Source organism: Zalophus californianus, chromosome 7 (assembly GCF_009762305.2).
Source record: "Zalophus californianus isolate mZalCal1 chromosome 7, mZalCal1.pri.v2, whole genome shotgun sequence".
Lineage (NCBI taxonomy): Eukaryota > Metazoa > Chordata > Mammalia > Carnivora > Otariidae > Zalophus > Zalophus californianus.
In genome coordinates this window covers 98,471,279-98,494,427 of record NC_045601.1, presented here as the reverse complement: position 1 = coordinate 98,494,427, position 23,149 = coordinate 98,471,279, and the positions used below count along the sequence as shown (strand labels likewise).

At 41.0% G+C, this 23,149-nt stretch overlaps 2 protein-coding genes across 6 annotated transcripts in view; one reads left to right on the top strand and one right to left on the bottom strand.

The window, feature by feature from the left end:
• Positions 1-2,135, bottom strand: part of CILK1 (ciliogenesis associated kinase 1) — a 56,063-nt gene extending 53,928 nt beyond the window's left edge. For all 4 annotated transcript variants that reach the window (XM_027602431.1, XM_027602432.1, XM_027602429.1 and 1 more), the window contains exon 1: positions 1,909-2,135. The gene's annotated coding sequence lies outside the window, so the exon portion shown is untranslated. The remainder of the gene's footprint in view (positions 1-1,908) is intronic.
• A 3,424-nt stretch (positions 2,136-5,559) lies between these two features.
• Positions 5,560-23,149, top strand: part of FBXO9 (F-box protein 9) — a 40,331-nt gene continuing 22,741 nt past the window's right edge. The window contains exons 1-3 of one of the 2 annotated variants that reach the window (XM_027603058.2): positions 5,560-5,926; positions 9,306-9,389; positions 22,425-22,577. In XM_027603058.2, the coding sequence (XP_027458859.1) occupies positions 5,924-5,926; positions 9,306-9,389; positions 22,425-22,577 (240 nt within the window). In that variant the 5' untranslated portion in view covers positions 5,560-5,923. Of the gene's footprint in view, positions 5,927-6,064; positions 6,280-9,305; positions 9,390-22,424; positions 22,578-23,149 lie in introns of those variants that run through there. The other variant, XM_027603059.2, reaches the window with a different exon arrangement.

Sequence of the window (23,149 nt, the reverse complement as noted above, 5' to 3'; positions counted from 1 at the left end):
TGAGGTGAATTAGAATTCTAATTCTAGGGCGACTGGGTGGCTCAGTCGTTAAGCGTCTGCCTTCGGCTCAGGTCATGATCCCAGGGTTCTGGGATTGAGCCCCGCATCGGGCTCCCTGCTCCGCGGGATGCCTGCTTCTCCCTCTCCCACTCCCGCTGCTTGTGTTCCCTCTCTCGCTGTGTCTCTCTCTGTCAAATAAATAAATAAATAAAATCTTAAAAAAAAAAAAAAGACTTCTAATTCTACCCATTAGAATATGGAGGGAGGGATCTGTATAAATCACATTTCAAAGGTCTTGGTGACTCACTGTTACAAAGGATGAAGGAAAAGATGGTTAAAGATAATTCCAAAGGTTCAAGATTGACATGACTTTCCACCTTTACTGGGAACCTCAAAAGGCACTGAGAAGAAAACAATGAAAGTATATAAAGAGCTTTGATGGGGTTGCACAGTCAACAAAACCCCCAAAGACCTGTTCTTTATCCTGAGAGGTCGTTTACACGTAGTCTGTAGGTAAGAAACTTCAGTGAGAAAAACCACTTCTATGTGACTAAATGCTGAGTTCCCTTGACAAGGAGCACAGACCTCTGCCTACTCAGACAGGCTCCATCAATCCTCCAACACATCCCTCCATCATCTAAAACTAAACCGATCTCACTAAGAAACGGGGCTGCCCACTCCTGCCCAGCCAACAGCTTTGACTTTGGAGAAGGGGCAAGGTAAGGTGGACAGGGGGGAAACAGAAAGTAGGCCGGGTCACATGGGGGCTGGACCTTAGGGAGGGGGCAATGGTACAGGATATCATTTTAAATAGAGGATTCCAGAACTGCTCTCATTTCTACACCCACTTCCTAGTGTATTACAATTACTGGTCCTCAGATAGATAGGAAGGCCTTAAAGAGTCTTTACCAAAAAAAAAAAAAAAGGATTCTTTACCAAATTGCAGTGCTTTGTCCAGAAACGATTTCAAATGTGCATATCTATGCATACATTAACTCTCAGTACAGCTAGCATATGGCTGGGACACAATTTTTTTTAATAATTTATATGTTGACTACACAAATTTTAAGCTTTTTAATTTTACATTCAGCAACAGTACAATTCACTATTGGGGCACATCCTGAAAGCCCACTCACTGGAAAAATGCAATAAATGAAGAGTGTAGCTATCAAACTTCTGCTACAAAGAGTGCTCTGGGCCAAAATAAAAAACCCAAGTCCCAATACCTTGGAGAAATCTAGACTTGCATGCAAAATTCAAGGCAGTATTCTCTCAGCATAGCCCAGCTTTAGCAAAAGCAGATCTTTACTTAATTATAAGTAGAAATGAATACTCTTTTTTGCAGAATGATGCCTTCCACTACTTTTATATTTAAAAGTAAAAGTAAAAGCCCTCAATGTCAGTGTCCAAGTCAGACTTGAAAAGGCACATTTCGAAAGAAACGGCTGCTCTGGAAAAATCCTTCAACATCCCTCTCATAACATCTACTCAGATTAGTAAGAAGAAATCAGAGCAGAAAGAAACCCAGTGAAAAATGGTTGCACATAAATGTGGGAGGATTCCTGCTAAGACCCCATGTGGGACAGCCACAGGCCTAGTCAGGAAAATTCCAAGACCAAGTCCTCCACATCCTACTAAAGGGGTTTCAAACCCGGCAAGGGTCTTTCCCCTCTCTAACACCGAAAGGTAAACACCCGTTAAAATCTTCCAGACTCCGAGCAACCCGGAGTTTCCCTGCCAAGGGGAAGAGAGCCACATGACCGCGGAGAGAAACTACAGCCCATTAGCCTCTCCCTCTCCTTGCAGCCCCTCGCGGGGGCCCCGGGAGCAATCCCTCCGCAGCTCCAGTCCTTCACCCCCAGTGACAGGTCGCCCAGCAGAAGCCCCTAAATCCCTGGCCCCACTTACTGGCGCCGCGAACCCAGGCGGGGGCCCGCCCCTGCGGTGAGCGCAGCTCCTCGGCGACTGGGGCGCAGCGGCCCGCAGGGGAACTGGGGATGGGGGCGATCCCTGCTAGGACAGACCGAGCGGTCCGTGCAGGGACGCCCGGGAGGTCCGGCGAGTCGCACGGGCCGCGCGGCGCATGGTGGAGCAGCAGGAACCCGGCCGCTCTCCAGCCTCCGGCAGAAAAACAAACAAAAGGCAGGGAGGCTTCTAGCGGGGACGACCGGCCGCTTTCCCTGGGAAAAGTTACCCTGCAGCTCCCCTCGCTGGCCCTGCGCGTCCCTGCACCGCGTCCAGGCCGCCCGGGGGCGCCGAGCCGCGGCGCTGCGCTCCCCGCCGGGGCCGACCGAGCCCAGGGATCCGTGCGGCCCGCTGACCGCCCGTGCGCCCCCCAGCTCCACACGCACGCCTTTTTGCAGGTCGGCTGCATCAGGTATCAAGATTTAGAAATGGAGGCGGTGCACCCACGTTCTGAGTACATTTCATTACAGGTAATCGTGGTGAAAACCTTTTCCCGGCTTTTAAAAAAAAGCGTAACCGGGGATGCACGACACTGTGAATGAAGTCAATGCCACTGAAATGTACACTCCAAACATGGTTAAGATGGCAGATTCTGTATTACCGCAATAATATTTTAAAATCAAAACGCAACGGATTGCCCGATAGCATTCATTTGAACTTGAAGAGTTCTATGGTTAGCAACTTTAGTTGTTAGACTGGATTGTCATCCAGGTGGGAAACGGACTAGATATGATCTACGCAACAATTGTCCTCTGTGTGTAACTAGTTATATGTAATCTAACACTTATACTTGTATGTTAAACACTCGTGTCATAAATTATATTTAGACATTACCTTAAATCATCCACAGAAGGACTGGTTATGAAGTGACTTGAAAAAAGAAACTGCTTAAAGGCCCCCGATTTAAACTTACAGAGGGGCACCTGGGTGGCTCAGTCGGTTAAGCATTTGCCTTCGGCTCAGGTCATGATCCCAGCGTCCTGGAATCGAGTCCCGCATTGGGCTCCCTGTTCCGCGGTGGGACTGCTTCTCTCTCTCCCATCCCCTCTGCTTGTGTTCCCTCTCTCTCTGTCAGAATAAGAGTAAATAAATAAAATGTTTAAATTTACAGAATTGCCCCCAAACTTTATATTTTTCAGAACTAGTTTAATGCCCATAGCAGAGAGGGCAACTTTAGTTGGAGGCATCAGAAACATCTGAGGGCTTGGGGAAACAGATTGCTGGGCCTTATTCCCAGAATTCTGCTGCTGATGCTTCTGGTCCAGGGAACCACACTGCCCGAAGCAACACAATTTTAATCCATAAAGGAATAGTCCATTTACACACTGTGGATCTTAGCTGAGTTTAAATTCTCCAGCTCATCACGATATTGATTTTCTCTCCTTTTATTTTTGAATTCTAAGAACTCAAGGCATTGTTTTTTCCTAATAGAATCTATGACAAAGACCTGAATCCCTCTCTCTTCTTGCTCCTATTGAAGAAACCCACAAGATACAAGACTTCCTGTCCCAGGTGGGAAAGGATCATCTGGCCACTTGGCAAATGTATAACATGTATCTATCTTTGTGTTTATCCATATTAACACCTGCCAAACCATATGGCAAATGAAAATTGAAAGTCTTTATCAGTGAAAAGATAGGGAGACAAGAGGGGTAACCTAACAAATTATATACTGCTCCCATGAAACGTGATTTTTAAAGTTTCTAAAAATTACCAGTTTTAGTCAAATCCACTTGTCCAAGCAAGTCTACCCAGCAAATACAGGGACTCTCTTGGTCTACCTTTAACAAGGGTCCACTGAGTTAGTAAGTGATTTAGGTCAGGAAAATTACAATCCTGTAAACATAATATGATAGAATAATACAAACCTGAAGTCTAGTGGATACAGCAGATACTGGTCTAAAACAGAACATTAGTAACTGAAACAAAACAGCATTTTATTTATCTATCTTTCTATCTATTTATTTATTTATTTATGATTTTATTCATTTATTTGACAGAGAGACAGAGAGAGAGAGAGCACAAGCAGGGGGAGCAGAGAGGGAGAGGGAGAAGCAGGCTCTCCACTGAGCAGGGAGCCCAGTGAGGGATAGATCTCAGGACCCCAGGATCATGACCTGAGCTGAAGGCAGACGCTTCACTGACTGAGCCACCTAGGTGCCCCCATAATGGCATTTTAATAAAATAGGTGCTTAATTTATCATTATGAATGCTAATTTTATTTTATTAAGCTTTATTATTAGCTGGAATAGAAATCATCTGTATTAATTAACCAAGATATCTTAAATTAGCATTCAACACGTTTAATGAAATTGAGTAGTTCTGAAAACATTTCAATACCTCATTGTTCATTTGCGAAACTGATTTTTTGTGTTGAGTTACATACATCATTTTCTTCAATTATAAATCCTAACATCTGACCTTCCCCCCCCATTTAAATTGCAAAATCCAATTTTAAAGAGGTCATTGGGAGGAAAGTCATCTTTAAAAGGCTTAAGTTTCCTTTAAAAATTAAAAACTTAAATTTTTTGGCCTTCGTTAAACATGAAGTTACTTTTTCTAGGTAGCTGATTGAGGGAGCAAATAAAAACACCTATCCGAAGGGTGGATCCTAATATTAAAAGAAAGCAGCTCACCATTTTGCCACCCCCCCCTTTATTAGTCTATTTTTCTGCCGAAGATGTATTGCATTTCTAATATCTCCAGAATAAAATAATGGATAAGAGATTTAAACTCTGTGGGCTCGATGAACTAGAGTCTTGGAAACCTGATCACTGCTAGAACCTGACGCCTGGTAGAAATCATAGAAACTCAGTATATGTTCGCCGAATGAAGGTAAGAAGCTGTAAGACTGTAGGTTTTCACAGAGCATGCAAACTTCCGTAATGAAAATAATGTAAAGTGTGGAAAAATAATAAATTGCCTGATAAATAAGAGGGTCTTCTTAGGAAAGAAAGTCAGGTGTTGGGCTTTAAGAGGCGGGGCTAGTATCGCGGGTAAGTTCCGGCACCTTAAGAGAAACAGCGGACTACAAATCCCAGAGTACATCTCGAGCCCCGTCTCAGCAGGACTCGGGTTTCAGGGCCTTAGGAGCCGCCTCAATGTCTTTCTCCCTTTGCATGATGGGATCTGTAGTAAGACATGCCTTGCGGTGGCTTTATTTTCCTCTTGCTTCTCTCCTAAGCCTATCTTTTCCTCAACCTCCAGATCCGTGCTTTCAAAAAGTTTAGTCATTGTAACAGCCTGCGACTATAGTGGAGTTTCACTATTTCCCTGCATTCCCGGCGTGGGACTCTAGTCAACCCCCGAAAAGCGTGTAGCGACCTACCGGAGCACCAAGTTCAGTGCTCTTCAAGGGATGTTTGCCTTAGGGTCTCAACCCTAAATTTGAGTTATACACATCATTTAGATAATGGTGGTTCAAGTTTGCATAAGGGGTCACTGAGACAAATACGTGGGTTAAATTTGGGGGTTAGCCAATTGGTGACCTGACTGCCAATTCCGCTTCGCGCACACAGTAGGCTCGCACCACCGACCCCTCCACTAGGCAGCGCGCGCAGGCAGTGCGGTACTGCGCATGCTCAGTGCGTCGGCACAGGTTTCCGCAGTAGAGGGGGCAGCTCCGCCGCGGCGTCCGGGGTTTCCAGCAGCGCCGACGTTCTGGTGCTCGCCCGGTCCTCGGCCTCCGCTGGCAGCGGGCGTCCCTCTGCTCCGCGACTTCCCGGCCGTCGCTCTAGCGCGCCCGGATCTGGCCCCCTGCCCCGCGAAGATGGCTGCCGTACGCCGGGCCCGCAGTTATTGCCGCTGCCTGGTGCGCTTCTCCGACCGAGAACTCTGCTAAGCCCGGTTGCAGCAGACGGGCAGGAGTAGACACCCGGACACCCAGCACACCTCCTTGGGGGAGCGGTGCAGAGGGGGCGCGGAGAGCCCCTCGACCGCGGCCGGCTGCCCCGCCAGCATGGTAACCCGGGAGGGGGCTCGGAGGGACACTTCGAGGCGGGAGTGCGGTGTGCAGAAGGGGCTAGGCCTGGGGGGAGCCCCTAGAGAGCGGGAAGTGGAGACTGGGAGGAGTGGGAGGTGCTCGGCCGCCACCCACTGTAGGGCCCTTGGCCTGAGCGGGAGTGGAGCGGGTGCCAGCCCTGACCGCTCCCCGGGTTCCTTCCTGCTGAACTCCCCCGTAGCCGGGACCCGATGTGAGGAAACGCGGGTGTGCAGGACAGCAGAGAAGAATGCCTCTTCTTCGTTCGCTGAGGACATTGAGCCAGTCTTACCCCCCTCGAGGGATTTTATCAAAAGCAGTGAGCATAGGTTGAGGTGAGCCGTTGCAGCATCTAAAATTGGCGGGGGGGGGGGGGGCGGGCGCGGAGGGAAGCCTTGGCAAACGGAGACACTTGTTGATTGCTACCCCCTCCGGAAAGCAGTACCCACGGAGAAGCCGTTCAGGTTCTTTAAGGAGTCCTGGGAATTAGGACGCACCTGCCCCATGACACGTCAGTGCGGAGGGTAGGATGTTGGCAGGCGGTCCTGGCGGTGTGGGATCAGAGGGATTATGTCTCACTTCGTAGCCATGAGGGCCTGAGCAGCGTCAGTGCGGTCCAAATGGAGAGAGACTGAGTTAAGCTCCAGAAATTGACAACGCAGATTCCATGGGACTATTGCATGCTGGAATATGTAGTCTCTGCTCTAGGCTACCTTTCTTTGGCTTTGAATAAATTTCCCATTTGAGAAGCTAATCTCTGGCTAGGATTAAATGAATCAAGTGTGAAATGATACCAAACTAATGAGTTCATCGTCGACAGTCAAATATTTATTGAATAAATGGATGGCTGAAAGAATTTATTAAGTTAACCTGGAGGATAGAAAAAGCAGTAATTGACAATGCCCTTCAGCTTTCAGAAGTGGTTCTCTAACCAGGATTAATCACTTAATTTTTTATATTTCATTAATCCTGTGTGTAAAACAGGAGTAACATGATGGAGACATAAACTATTCAAGCGAAAGGTGCTGTTTAGGTCAGATTCAATTATGAAAAATAAAGTGAAAATCTCTGGGTGACAGCTGGGGACCTACTTATTTCAAGTGGTATTTGAGTTGGCAAAATGTAGTAAAACTCCCAATTTGATAGTTATCGTACTGCCAGAATCAAACTAACAAAGGATTAGAATTCAAGAATAACACGGGAACTCAGGGGAGAAGGTGCTTTGTGGATTATAGATTTCTCATTTCTTTTCCTCATCCTTGAGATACGCACTGTACGTCCACATGACTGTTAATTCAGGCAATTTTTTTGAGTACTTATTAGTACTGGCATAATGCTAGACCCCCAGCACAATATTAGATCTTCAGTATAACCAGATCAAATCACCAAAGGTGATTCATGGTAAACTTTTAATCATAGAATGTCATATATGAAAAGGGACCTCGGAAGTTACCACATCCAACACCCTCCTTTTTTTTTTTTTTTTTTTAAGGATTTTATTTATTTATTTGACAGAGAGAGACACAGCAAAGAGGGAACACAAGCAGGGGGAGTAGAAGAGGGAGAACCAGGCTTCCCGCAGAGCAGGGAGCCCGATGCGGGGCTCTATCCCAGGACCCTGGGATCATGACCTGAGCCGGAGACAAATGCCCAAGACTGAGCCACCCTCTCTTTACAGATGTGAAAGCTGAGGCCTGGACAGGCTTTTACTATGTCTCAAGCAATGTGTTTTGCCCTCTGAGATTACAAACATGACTGATCCTTGTTCCCCATGCACTGACTCTAAGGAAGAGACAAAATGTCAATACAAGTGTTAGGTGCTGTGATACAAAGGCAAAGTTTTGTAGGAAAACAAAGGCAATTCAGAGGACCAGAAAATGCTTCTTACTGGGATAATGCCGGAGCTGAACCTTGAAGGGTGAGAAATAGCCAAGTGAGGAAGAAATTATTCTGGATGGAGAGAGCAAGCAGCATATGCAAGAGCTTGGACCTGGAGAGAACAGAGAAAGCTCTTGAAAGAAGTCACTTTAGCATGACTGCTCGGATAGAGTTAGAAGGTTGAGTTACTAAGGGTATACCCTAGGGAGCTCAGGTCCCTTCCCATTAGCTGTACTTAACGTTTACAGTAATAATTCAGCCTCTTACTGGAGAATGGAAAGAGCCTTTTCAGTGGGATCTATAAATTCAGAGTCCTTCATTATGTATTTTCCTATTAGGAGGAAAGCTCCCAGCTTAAAGAGACTAAAAAATACATTTGATGATACATTAATACTTCCATTTTCCAGTTTTCTGGAAATTAATTCAGAATCTTGGCCTCTTTCATTTATTTTTTCATTAATTTATCCTTTACAGTGAGCCTAGCACTTCATTTTATACCAACTAGTTCAAGACTTAATGGCACCTCTGCTTTGAGCCTGGTAGTCAGAGATAAGATGTGGGGCTTATTTATGTTCCTCTGTAAAGTACTGCACGGATGTCTGGTGGCTGAGTTCAGAAATGTGTGTTAATATAAATGGTTTTGTCCTAGAAACAAATCACAATGAAAATCTACAATTATAAAGCTTACATCTTTGGAGCAAGTGAAATTGGCTTCATTATTTCTTATTTCTGACCCTCAGGTCATTTCCCCTATTGTTACATTATAGGACTGAACACATGAAGTGTTGAGCAAGTCCCATTTGCTAATAAGTCTGTTAGCCAACAGATTGACCTGAGGCAACATGTCATTTTCCCTGGTAGGTAGGATTCAGTTTAATTTAGCAAACATATATTGAGAATACAAGGATAAAATGTAAGGAAACTGACCTGAGACCTGTACTAAGCCGCAGGCCATTCCACAGTAATTCCAGTCCAGTTTTATTCCACTTTAAATCAATCTAGTATATAAAAATCTGGGTTTGTGAAACAACAGACTTCTTTACAAAAACATTCACTATTACATGTCTTTGATTAATGAGCTTTCCTAGGACATTTAAAATAATAGACAAAAGTCATATTCACGTATTGGGAACATGCCAGTCGTGTAAAAGGAAAGACATCCAAATACGGACTAAAAACAGTCAAATTTTAAGTGATCCATGAAACAAAAACTATTTGCTGAACTCAATGCTGCAGCTACGTTATTTTTTGAAGCAAAGTTATTTTAAATCACCTACCAAAACATTTTAACTGAAGCACAGTAAAGTTGTTTATTCTACAGTGTTACTGAACTATCAAATCATTAAACTTAGCTGTGAAGGGGATACCTAGAGAGAAGCAACTAAATATTTCACCGGATAGGTAGCTCAAGGAGATGTGGATTACAGAGGGCAACTGATGTTCGCATATTCCTGATGAATTCTTTTGGTTTTTCTCCCCTCAGGCAGAAGCTGAGGAAGATTGTCATTCTGATAATGTCAGAGCAGAAGATGATGAAAATGAAAGCCCTGCTGAAACAGATCTGCAGGCATGTTTCTTCAAGTGTATATTTAATTCTTATTCCATTGCATTCCATGCATAAGCAAAAATTGGCCGTACTTATGAAGATTTATCAGTTCTCTCTCTTTTTTTTTTTTGATTACTTATGTATTTAAGTAATCTCTATCCCCAGTGTGGGGTTCGAACTTGCAACCCCCAAGATACATGAATAAGCAAAAATTGGCTGTACTTATGAAGATTTATCAGTTCTCTCTCTCTCTTTTTTTTTTTTTGATTATTTATGTATTTAAGTAATCTCTATCCCCAGTGTGGGGTTCGAACTCACAACCCCCAAGATCAAGAGTCCCATGCTCTTCTGACTGAGCCAGCCAGGTGCTCCAAGATTTATCGGTTCTTATTTGCATTGAATTTAACTGTATTTTCATACTGGTTTACAGAATGTGCAAATTAAAGCTGTGTTACAGATTTTTTTTTTTAACCATTTGTCACCATATCATTGTAGTGTCATTGGCTATATTCCGTATGGTATACTTTTCATCTGTGACTGACTTATGTTAGTCCCCTTCCCCTTTTTGCCCATTGCCCCATTGTCCCCTCTTCCAGCCACCAAGTTTCTTCTCTGTATTTATGAATCTGTTTCTGTTTTCTTGTCTTTTGTTTTGTTTTTTAGATTCTACATATAAGTGAAATCGTATGGCATTCGTCTTTCTCTTACTTGACTTAGCATTATATCCCCTAGGTCCATCCATATTGTCAAGAATAGCAAGATCTCACTGCTTTTTGTGGCTGAGTAATACTCTGTGTGTGTGTGTACACACATATACGTTGACACATACAACATCTTTATCCATTTATCTATTGATGGATACTTTAGGTTGCTTCCATACCTTGGCTATTTTAAATAATGCTGCAATAAACAGGTACATATAACTTTTTTTTTTTTTCAGGTACATGTATCTTTTCAAATTAGTGTTTTAGTTTCCTTTGGATAAATACCCAGTAGTGGAATTACTGGATTGTATGTTATTTCAATTTTTATTTTTTTGAGGAACTTCCATGCTGTTTTCCACAGTGGTTGGAACAATTCACAAGGGTGCTTTTTTCTCCACATCCTCAACAAAACTTGTTATTTCTTATCTTTTTGATTCTAGCCATTCTGACAGGTGTGAGGTGATAATTCATTGTGGTTTTGATTTGCATTTCGCTGATAATTAGTGATGTTGAACATCTTTTCGTGTACCTATTGGCCATTGTCTTGCTTAGAAAAATGTCTATTCCAGTTCTCTACCCATTTTTAATAGGATTATTTGTTTTATTAGTATTGAGTTGTATAAATTCTTTATATTGGATTATTTGCAAATCTCTTCTCCCATCAGTAAGTTGCCTTTTTGTTCTGTTGATTGTTTCCTTTGCTCTGCAGAAGGTTTTTATTTTGATGTAGTCCCCATAGTTTATTTTTGCTTTTGTTTCCCTTACCTAAGGAGACATATCCACAAAGATGTTGCTAAGGCCAGTGTCCAAGAGATAACTGCCTGTGTTTTCCTCTAGGAGTTTTATGGTTTCGGGTCTCACATTTAGGTCTTTGAGTTTATGTTTGTGTGTGGTATGAGAAAGTGGTCCAGTTTCATTCTTTTGCATGTAGCTCTCCAGCTTTCCCAGCACCGTTTTTGCAGAGACTGTCTTTTCCCCCTTGCATATTCTTGCCTCCTCTGTTGTAGATTAATTGACCATTTAAGTGTGGGCTTATTTCTGGGCTCTCTATTCTGTTCCATTGATCTTTGTATCTGTTTTTGTCCCAGTACCATATGGTTTTGACTACTGTAGCTTTGTAGTGTATCTTAAAATCCAGAGTTGTGATACTTCAAATTTTGTTCTTTCTCAAGATTGCTTGGCTCTTCAGGGTCTTTGTGGTTCCATATGAATCTTAGGATTATTTGTTCTAGTTCTGTGAAAAATACTATTGATATATTTTTTAAAAGATTTTATTTATTTATTTGACAGAGAGAGACACAGCGAGAGAGGGAACACAAGCAGGGGAGTGGGAGAGGGAGAAGCAGGGTTCCCGCGGAGCAGGGAGCCTGATGCGGGGCTCGATCCCAGGACCCTGGGATCATGTAATGACTGAGCCACCCAGGTGCCCCGATACTATTGATATTTTAACAGGCATTGCATTGAATCTATAGGTTGACTTGGGTAGTGTGGACATTGTAACAATATTAATTCTTCCAATCTACGAGCATGGGCTATCTTTCCCTTTATTTGTATTGTCTTCCATTTCTTTTATCAGCATCTTATAGTTTTTAAAGTATAGCTCTTTCACCTTCTTGGTTAAGTTTATTCCTAGATAATGTCTTTCAGGTGCAATTGCAGATGTGATTTCTTAATTTCTCTTTTTGCTACTTTGTTCTTACGATATAGAAATGTAGCAGATTTCTGCAACATTTTGTATCCTGCAACTTTACTAAATTCATTTATTCAAATAGTTTCTTGGTGGAGTCTTTAGGATTTCCTATATATATCTGGAAATAGTGACAGTTTTACTTCTTCCTTACCAATCTGGATACTTTTTATTTCTTTTTTTCTTTTAGAGAGAGAGAATGCACAGGAGTTAGAGGGTGTGGGGGAAAGGGAGAGAATCCAAGCAGGCTCCATGGGCATCTGTGGGCTTGATCCCCTGGCCCTGAGATCATGACCTGAGCCATAATCAAGAGTCAGACCGACTTAACCAACTGAGCCACCCAAGCACCCCATGGATACTTTTTATTTCTTGTTTGATTGCTGTGGCTAGCACTTCTAGTACTATGTTGAATGAAAGTGGTGAGTGGGCATACTTGTCCTGTTCCTGCTCTTAGGGGAAAAACTATGGATTTTTCACCATTGAGTATGATATTAGCTGTGGGTTTGTCATATATGCCCTTTATGATGTTGAAGTATGTTCCCTCTAAACCTACTTTGTTGGGAGAGTTTTTATCATGAATGGATGCTGAATTTTGTCAAATACTTTTTCTGCATCTGTTGAGATGATCATATGGTTTTTATACTTCCTCTTATTAGAGTGAAGTTTCACATTGATGTGCAAATATTGAATCACCTTTGCATCCTGGAATAAATTCCACTGATTGTGGTGCATGATCCTTTTAATGTGTTACTGAATTCAGTTTGCTAATATTTTGTTGAGGATTTGTACATTTGTGGTCATCAGAGATACTGGCCTGTAGTTCTCTTTTTTTGTAGTGTCTTTGTTGGTGTCAGGGTAATGCTGACCTTGTAGAGTAAATTTGGAAGATTTTCTTCCTCTTCTGTTTTTGAAATGGTTTGAGAAGAATAGGTACTAACTCTTCTTTAAATGCTTGATAGGAAAAAAAAAAATGCTTGATAGAATTCACCTGTAAAGTCATCTGGTCTTGGACTTTTGTTTGTTGGGAGTGTTTTGATTACCAGTTCAATTGTGTTAAGGTAATTGTTCAAATGTTCTATTTATTTTTGATTCAGTTTTGGAAGACTATATTTTTCTAGGAATTTATCCATTTCTTCTAGGTTGTCCAATTTGTTGGCATATACTTTTTCATAATATTATCTTGCAATTCTTTGTATTTCCGTGGTGTCAGTTGTTATTTCTCCTTCTTCATTTCTGAAGCTACTTGAGTTCTCTTTGTCTTGATGAGTCTGGCTAAATATTTTTTTCTTCCCCCAAAAAATCAGCTCTTAGTTTCATTGATTCTTTCTGTTGGTTTTTTAGTCTGTTTCATTTTATGTCTGCTCTGATCTTTATTATTTCCTTCTTTGTACTAGCTTTGGGCTTTGTTCTTTTAGTTCCTTTAGGTGTCAGGTTAGATTGTTTATTTGAGGTTTGTCTTGTTTCTTGAAGCAGAAACTTGTATCACTATGAATTTCCCTCTTAGAACTACTTTCACTGCATCCCAAAGATTTTGGACCATTGTATTTCCATTTTCATTTGTCTCCCATGTATTTTTTGATTTCCTCTTTGATTTCTTTGTTGATTTATTGGTTGTTTAGTCATATGTTATTTAGCTCCTTCGTGTGGTTGTGGTTTTCCCACTTTTTTCCTTGTAATTGATTTCTAGTTTCATAGTGTTGTGGTCAGAGAAAATACTTGATGTAATTTCAAACATTTTATTTTTTATTTTAATCCCAACATAGTTAATGTACAGTATTAGTTTCAGAGGTACAATATAGTGATTCAATAATTCCATACATCACCCAGTGCTCATTATAGCAAGTACACTCCTTAATCCCCATCACCTATTTCACCATCCTCCCATCCACCTCCCCTGTGGTAACCATCTCAGACTTTTCAAATTTATTGAGAGATATTTTCTGGCCTAACGTGATCTGTCTTGGAGAACGTTTCATTTACACTTGAAAAATATGTGTATTCTGTTGCTTTTGTTTGGAATGTTCTGTATATATCTGTTAAGTCCAGCTGGTCTACTGTGTTGATTGATTTTTTTGTGTGTATGTGTTGATTAATTTTTGTTTGTTTCCTTATTGATTTTCTGTCTAGATTATCTGTCCGTTGATGTAAATGAGGTGTTCATGTCCCCTACTATTGTGTTACTATCCATTTTTTCTATGTTAACATTTGCTTTATATATTTAAGTTCTCCTATATTGGGTGCATAGGTATTTGTAATTGTTTTATCCTTCTTTTGGATTGATCTTTTTATCCATTTTACATTTTTTTTTTTTTTTTTAAAGATTTTATTTATTTATTTGACAGAGAGAGAGCAACACAGCGAGAGGCGGAACACAAGCAGGGGGAGTGGGAGAGGGAGAAGCAGGCCTCCCGCGGAGCAGGGAGCCCGATGTGGGGCTCGATCCTAGGACCCTGGGATCATGACCTGAGCTGAAGGCAGACACTTAATAACTGAGCCACCCAGGCGCCCCTCCATTTTACATTATTAAGTAGTGCCTTTCTTTGTCTCTTGCTACAGTCTTTATTTTAAAGTCTGTTTTTTCTGATACAGGTATTGCCTTTTTTTTTTTTGCTTCCATTTGAATGGTATATATTTTTCTCTCCCTTCACTTTTAGTTTGTGTGTGTCTTTAGATATGAAGTCTTTTTTTTTTTTTTACTAAAATGTACAGTAAGTAAATAAAAGGTACACTTTATTGGCTTATCTCGAAATATTTCTGTCACACACTTTTTATTTTAGTCTTACAAATTTTATTTTAAAAAAGAAGATATACTGTGAATTAAATATTGTATGTGGAAGTTTTTATGAATGGATGTTGTACTTTGTCAGATGCTTTTTCTACATCTATTGAAATGATTATATGGTTCTCATCCTTTCCCTTATTGATGTGATCTATCACATTGGTTGATTTGCAAATATTGAACCACCTTGCAACCCAGGAATAACCCCTACTTGATTGTGGTGAATGATTTTTTTAATGGATTTTTGGATTCAGTTTGCTGGTTTCTGTTGAGGATTTTTGTATCTGTGTTCATCAGGGATATTTACCTGTAGTTCTCTTTTTTAGTGGTGCCTTTATCTGGTTTTCTTATCAGGGTAATGCTGGCCTCATAGAATGAATTTGGAAGTTTTCCTTCCTCTTCTACTTTTTGGAATAGTTTGAAAAGAATAGGTATTAACTCTTCTTTAAATGTTTGGTAGAGCTTTGCACAGTGGCAATGTTATAGCTAATGAAGTTTATCCAAGGCACAGTTATTGCTAATTAAATATTTGGTAGAATTCCCTGTGAAGCCATCTGGTCCTGGACTTTTGTTAGTTAGGAGGTTGGTTTTTTTTTTTTTTTTAATTGTTACTGATTCATTTTCTTTGCTAATTATCAGTCTGTTCAATTTTCTTTTTCTTCCTTTTTGAGTTTTAGTAGTTTATGTGTTTCTAGGAATTTATCCATTTCTTCTAGATGTCTGTTTGTTGGCATATAGTTTTTCATAATATTCCCATAATTGTATTTCTGTGGTATTGGTTGTTATTTCTCCTCTCTCGTTTGTGATTTTATTTGATCCTTTCTCTTTTTCTTGATAAGTCTGGCTAGAGATTTATCCATTTTATTGATTGCTTTTTTTTTCCCCAAAGACCCTGCTCCTGGTTTCATTGATATGTTCTATTGTTTTTGTTTTTTTTTTTAGTTTCTTCATCATTTATTTCTGCTCTAATATTTACTATAACCTTCCTTCTGGTTTTAGGTTTTGTTTGTTCTTTTTCTACCTCCTTTAGGTGTAAGGTTAGGTTGTTTATTTGAGATTTGTCTTGTTTCTTGAGGTGACCAGCATTGCTATAAACTTCCTTTTTAGAACCAATTTTGCTGCGTCCCAAAGGTTTTGGACTGTTGTGTTTTCATTTTCATTTGTTTCCGTGTACTTTTTAAATTTCTTCTTTTATTTCCTGGTTGACTCATTTATGGTTTAGTATCATGCTATTTAACCTCCATATATTTGTGGTCTTTCCAAATCTTTTCTTGTGGTTGACTTCTAGTGTCATAGTGTTAATGGTCAGAAAAGATGCATGGTATGACTCCACTCTTCTTGGCATTTGTTGAGTTTTGTTTTGTAGGCTAATATGTGATCTGTTCTGGAGAATGTTCCTTGTGCACTTGAAAAGAATGTGCATTCTTATTTTGCATAATTCTCTTTTCTCTTTTGTTCAGCTTGATTACTTTCTATTACTCTGTCTTCTGGGTCATTGATTCATTCTTCTGCTTCTTCCAGCCTGCTGCTTTTTCCATCAAATGTGTTTCTCATTTCGTTTATTGAATCCTTTATCTCTGTTATTCCTTATCTCTGTGTTAATGATCTCACTGATGTCTTTCACTCTTCTCAAGTCCAGTGAGTATCTTTATGATCATTACTTTAAATTCTCTATCAGGCAAGTTACTCATATCTGTTTCACCTAAATCTCTGGCCATGGCCTTGTCCTGTTCTTTCATTTGGGACAAATCCTTTTGTCTTCTCATTTTGTCTAAGTCTCTGTGCCTACTTCTGTGTGTTAGGAAAGTCAGCTATGGCTCCTCTTCTTGAGGGTACTGGCCTTATGAAGAAGAGGTCCTGTAGTGCCCTGCAGTCTAGTGTCTCCTGTTCCCCAGGGACTGGTGCTTCAGGGAGTGTCTCCAGGGTGTGCTGTGTGCACTCTGCTGTTGTGTCCTGGCTGCTTTATCCTTCAGGCCAGTCTGAAGAGGCTCTCTTTGCCTATTATGGGCAGTGTTTGGTCCCTGGCCTGAAAGTGTTGAGTTTTAACCAGGTGTTCTCTGGTCTGCTTATGAAATGACACCTGTCACCACCACCACCAGAACTGAGGCCCTGCAAAACTCCTGGGTTGGGAAACATGGGCGGGGGTTTGGGTTGGGCTTCTAGTGGAGAGGGGGCCTGCCACAATGGGACTGAGGCAGTTGTGACTGGAAGGGTGGTACCTCTGGAGCATGGGGTGGTAGGGTTTGGTATAAGCAAGTGTCCACTCCGTGCTCCCCCCTGTGTGCTAGTATGTCTCTAGCCCTTCTCTGCAACCGCAACTCCCTCCCCACTATAGTGTCCGTGATCTGTTTCTCTCCCAAGCCGTGTCTCCACACTTCTATCTTCTTTGATGTCACCTCTTCTCTACCTTTAGTTGTGGAATTTGTTCTGCCAGTCTTCAGGTCAATTTCTGAAGTATTTAGGATGATTTGATAGTTATCTAGTTGTATTTTGGGATGATGTGATCCTAGGGTCCTCCTACTCTGCCACCATCTTTCAGACTCTGAAGTGAGTCTTATGGGCAGCATATAGGTGGGTCTTATTTTTTAATCCATTCACCACCCTGTCTTTTCATTGGAGCATTTAGTCCATTTACATTTAAAGTAGTTATTGATAGGTGTATTCTTATTGCCATTTTGTTCATTGTCTTTTGGGCTTTGTAGCTTTCCTCTGTTCCTTTTTTCTTCTCTTGCTCTCTTCCCTTGTGATTGATGGCTTTCTTTAGTGTTATGTTTGGATTCCTTCTTTATTTTTTGTGTATCTATTATGGTTTTTTCATGTGTGGCTACCATGGGGTTCATTTGTCACATCCTGTGCATATACCAGTCTGTGTTAAGTTGATGGTCACTTAAGTTCAGATGCATTCTAAAGCTCTAACTTTTCAATACCCGTTCCCTGTCTTTGTATGTGATGTCTTATTTTACATCTTTTTAGTTTGTGTATCCCTTGACTAATTTTTATAGATATAATTGACTTTATTACATTAGTTCAACTTTTATACTGGCTTCCTAAGAATCTACCTTTACTGTATGTTTGCTTTTACCAGTGAATTTTTATTCTATTAATACCTTCTTTTAGTTGTGGCCTTTACTTTCCATTTAAAGGATTCTTTTTAACATTTCTTATAAGGCTGGTTTAGTGGTGATGAATTTTTTTAACTTTTTTCTGTCTGGAAAACCCTCTCTCTCCTATTCTGAGTAATAGCCTTGCTAAGTAGAGTATTCTTCGTTGTAGGTTTTTTTCCTTTCAGCACTTTGATTATAGCATGCCACCCCCTTCTGGCCTGCAAAGACTCTGCTAAAAAATCGGCTGATAGCCTTATGGGGTTTCCCTCATATGGAACTGTTTTCTTCGGCTGCTTTTAAGATTCTCTCTTTATTATTACTTTTTACCATTTTAATTATGGGTCTTGGTGTGGACTTCCTTGGGTTCATCTTGTTGGGGCTCTCTGTGCTTCCTGGACCTGACCTGGATGACTGTTTCCCTCTCTAGGTTAGGGAAGTTTTCAGGTATTCTTGAAATAAGTTTTCTGCCCCCCCCCCCGCCTTCTGGAACCCCTATAATACAAATTACTACACTTGATGATGTTGCAGAGGTCCCTTAACCTATTCTTATTTTTTATTATTCTTTTTCCATTTTGCTATTTGAGCTTGGTTGCTTTACATTATTCTGTCGTCTGCATCACTGATCCATTCTTCTGTGTCCTCTGATCTGCTGTTGATTCCCTCTCGTGTATTTTGCATTTCAGTTACTGAGTTCTTCAGCTCTGATTGGTTCTTTTTTATATTTTCTATCTCTTGGTTGAAGTTCCCACTGAGTTGATCCATTTGTAACTGTTGAGAATCTTTATGACTATTACTTTGAACTCTTTATCAGGCATATTGCTTGTCTTGGTTTCATTTGGCCTTTTTTTTTTTTTTTTGGCGATTTTTGTCTTGTGTTTTCATTTGGGACATTTTCTCTGTCTCCTCATTTTATCTGACTCTCTGTGTTTCTTTATATTAGATAGGCCAGCTACACGTCTTGATCTTGAGAGTAGTGGCCTTGTGTGGAAGAAGTCCTGAGGTGCCTTGTAGCTCAGTCCCCTGATCACCAGAACCAGGCACAGCATAAGTGTCTGCTGTGTAGTCTGTGTTTGCCTTCCTGTTGTGGATGAGCTGTGATTGATACAGGCATGCTGGTGGGTGGCATGCTGGACTGCCCTCGTTCCAGCTGGTTTCAGTGATCTGCTTCTTCCTGCAGGCTCACAGGACAGGTTTTGCTCCTGGTGCTGTTAGATGCACAGCTGTAGCTGCCATGGGCTTTATAGTTGTTGGAGTCAGTCTTCATGTTGGCTGTCTGCAGTTAACTGCTACTGACAGCTGCAGGCACAGTGAAGGGCAGGGCTTGCTTCCTGCATAGCCAGCAAAGAGGCTGGCTACAGGAATTGATGTGCTGTTGTGTGGGGTTATCACCTTTCTGATGATAGGAGTCACTAGGAGGTTTGCTGTTCCTGGCCAGGGCTGCCTGCTGGCTGTAGCGGGCATAGAGCTGTTTTGGATGGGTGTCTACTAAGGTGGGAAGTCTACAGGTAAATACAGCAGCCAGACATACAGTGCTAGCAAGGGAGAGGGATACTGTTAGAATTAGCTCCTGCATGCATCCAACTATTCAGGCTATGGGAGGGAAGAAAAATGGCACCCACCAGTACTTTTGTTCCTAGAGAACTCTCCTGCAGATACCCGCCCCTTTGGCACATGTCCTAGAATTAATTAATAAATGCCCTATATGTATACCCCAGCATTTTCAAGGTGCTACTTCTGTGCTATTTCCTGGCGGAGTTTTTAGTGTGCTGACCCTTTAAGGATGGAGACTCCTTTTCCAATAGCTATCTGGATCTCCTGGAATTCAGCCTCACTGATTTTCAAAGCCAGATGTAATGGGGACTCCTCTTCCCAGGCCTGGTGTGGGATTTGAGTCCCTCGCACCTCTATGCTTGTGATGTCCCTCCTGTTAGTGGTTAGTCACCCTGGGGATTTGGTTCCCAGCTGTGACCCTGCCCCTCCTACCCTTTTCAAAGAGGTCTTCTCTCTACAACTAGCTGTGGGAGATCTTTTCGCCTCTTCAGGTTATTTACAGAATTAGTGGTGGTGGATGTTGTCTTGGTATGTCCATCAGAGAAGGTGAACTCAGGATCCTCCCATTGACCAGTTTCCACAAGCAGCAGAACCAGTTGATCTATCCCTTACTCCTACTTCTAGGTACTTTGGATGATACCAAAGTATCATGGGCTCCTCATGGGCTTCTTTGCTACAGGTACACTACCTTCATGGAACTCTTCTTGGTAATTTATGGACCCCTGAGATTCACTTGGTCTCTAAAAGGTCAGTGCCTCTGAATTTATTAGCAGAAGCCCAAAAGGAGAAAAAACTTGTTCAAATGTTAACACCTTTGCAAAGGTCTTAATGCAGTATTTTGTTATATTTTGCGTTGAACAAATGTATAATGATGTACTAATTATTTTCTTATTCTGGAAAATTTTGAAAGTGCTCACACTGAAGATAACAATAATTGGCATTATGAGGTTTGATATATGTTCCAAACAAGGCATAACTGAAAACCCATCACCTTAAAAAGATTGACAGATTTGACCACCTAAAAGTTAAAACCTATATGTAGAAGAGACATCATAAATCAAGAGAAATGATAGCTAGAAAAGCTATTTACTGTATATTGGCAGAGGATTGATACCCACCCTCAGTATATGGAACATCCTTATAAATTAGTATGAGTGACACAAGATAGAAAGATATGAATGGACAACTAATGGAAAAAATAATATAAATGGCTATTAAATATTTGAAGAGATAATTAGTCTCATGATTTTTAAAATACAGATTAAATCTACATTGAGATTTTCCTTAATCAGATTGGTGAACAATGCCCATTGTTGTCCAGGCTTTGAGAACACTCAAGCAGTGTACATGAAGTGTAAATTGCTACAACTTTTTTGGAGGGCAGAGTAGCAATATGGAACAAAATGAAAAACATTCCTTTGATCAGGCAGTTCTTTTTTAAAGATTTATTTATTTTGAGGGGCGCCTGGGTGCCTCACATGGTTAAGCATCTGCCTTTGGCTTGAGTCCTGATTCCAGGGTCCTGGGATCGAGCCCCACATCAGGCTCCTGGCTCAGTGGGAAGCCTGCTTCTCCTTCTCCCTCTGCCTCTCCCCCTGCTCATGCTCTCTCTATCTGTGTCTCAAATGAATAAATAAAATCTTTAAAAAAATTATTTTGAATAAGAGTGTATGTGCATGAGTTGGGGGGAGGGGCAGAGAGGGAGAGAGAGAGAATCTCAAGCGTGCTCCCCAGTGAGCATGGAGTCCAGTGAGGGGCTGGATCTCACAACCCTCAGCTATGACCTGAGCCGAAATCAAGAGTCACTTAACTGACTGAGCCACCCAGGTGCCCCTGATCAAGCAATTTTATTTCTAGAAAATTAATCTTAAGGAAATGATGGGGAAACTGAGTAAATATAAATGTATAAAAATGTTTATTATAGCATTGTTATATGAAAAAATAGAATACAACCTAAATATCCATCACTTGTATTGAGTAATGGTCTATTCATACAGTAAAATACACTGCAGTCATTTAAAAGGATGGGGCAAATCCTTGTGCATTGAAATAGAAAAATAGTCGTAATTACATTAATGAATCTTACTGAATTTATAAGCTTTATAATACTTATTTGGAATATGTCATCAAGCAGACATTCAGTGTTACCAAAGATTCTATAGGACAGAGGTATGTTTTGTGTTAGAAGTAGGAAGGTGGAACAGAACTGTTCAGAATGGCAAGAAAAATTATTTTAAAAACTTACATATTTTATATATGCCTCTTCAAAACGAACTAGGAATAATATACACAGTCGTATTAATAATGGCCTTCTTTGGGAGGAGGGGTATTTCAGGTTGGGTTCCCAGAGAACAGATTTTAAGGTAGAGACTATGATGAGGGAGGTGTACTAGGGAGTGCTTTTGGGATCCACACCATGGAAGGCGGGCGGGGGAGAGGGAGGAAGCCGGAGCAGGCAAAGGGAGAAGTCCAGCTGCTGTACCGTCTTAATGGACCGCCTTAGCCACTTCTGCAGGAGTTCTGAGTATGGAGGAACCCAGAGCCTTTCAGACTCTTATCAGCTGTTGATCAGTCATTGGGTAGGGATCGCCTGGGGAGGGGCATGATCCTGCCTAGGCAATGCTCGGGATGGGCTGACAGCGGAGGGCTGTTACTGTAGCGGTCCCAGCAGGTGGGCTAATCAGTGCCTTCCTGAAGGGATCTGGGCAGCAAGGAAGAATCCGTCACACAGGGGAACTTCACTTGTTCTATATTTAAAAATTTTTATTACATATATAAGAGAAAATATTTCCTTTTTAAAAGAAGAAGGCTTTTGAAAGAAAGATTTAGGGTTCAACTACAGAATTTTTAACAGTTCTTTTCATGTCTAGTAGATGATGTATTTCAGGTAAACAAATGTTTGAAATCTTCTGAGTTCAGCCCCTAGGTGATGGCTTATATTTCCAGGTCTAACCAGAACTTGGTTTTCTGATACCATTAGATTTTTCCCGTGTACCTTTCCCATATAGACAAACTTAGGCAACTCTTCATGACTTCTTTAAAGATTTAAACAGAACATTATTTTAGAAGATAACGCGTTGAATGGATATTAGTTTAGTAATTTAAAAAAAACCATGTTTTCTAGTCTTAGAATATGTATTTATATGGAAATTGATGTTGGACCTGTTGATAAATTGTCCAGGGTTAAGCTACTCTTCCTTGATGAGCCCTAAAGTCCTTTTCTTTCCTTAGGCACAGCTCCAGATGTTCCGAGCTCAGTGGATGTTTGAACTTGCTCCAGGTGTAGGCTCTAGCAATTTAGAAACTCGGCCTTGCAGAGCAACAAAAGGCTCTTTACTGAAGGCAGACACCAAAGGAAAGCAAGAACTGGCAAAAGAAGAAAAGTTAAGTATTATGGACATTGTGACAAAGTAACTTTTTTTTCTTAATTGCACATGAGAGTTTTCGGAGTCATAAGTAGGTGATCATTAGAGTTGTATTCTGGTGACATAAGCACATAACTTACAAGATTTTTCCTCGTGTGCAAAAATATACCAGTATGTCCATCCTTCACTACTACTTCTAGGTACTTTGGAGGATACCACCACTCCTTATGGGCTTTCTAGAGGTGCGGTGTCTTCATGGAACTGTCTTTGGCAATTTATAGATCCCTAAGGTTCATTTCATCTCTAAAATATCGATGCCTCTGAATTTATTAGCAGAAGCCCAAAAGGAAAAACTTGTTCAAATGTTAACACCTTTGCAAAGGTCTTAATGCAGTATTTTGTTACATTTTGAGTTGAACAAATGTATAATGATGCATTATTTCCTTCTTCTGGAAAATTTTGAAAGTGCTTGCCCTGAAAAAATTTGGAATGCTGTCTAATTGTTTACTTCTTTTTAGTACTTTGCATGAAGTAGGCACAGCACACTTTCCATTTTTCCTGTTCCACAGAGGCTGTCATCTTTATACAGAT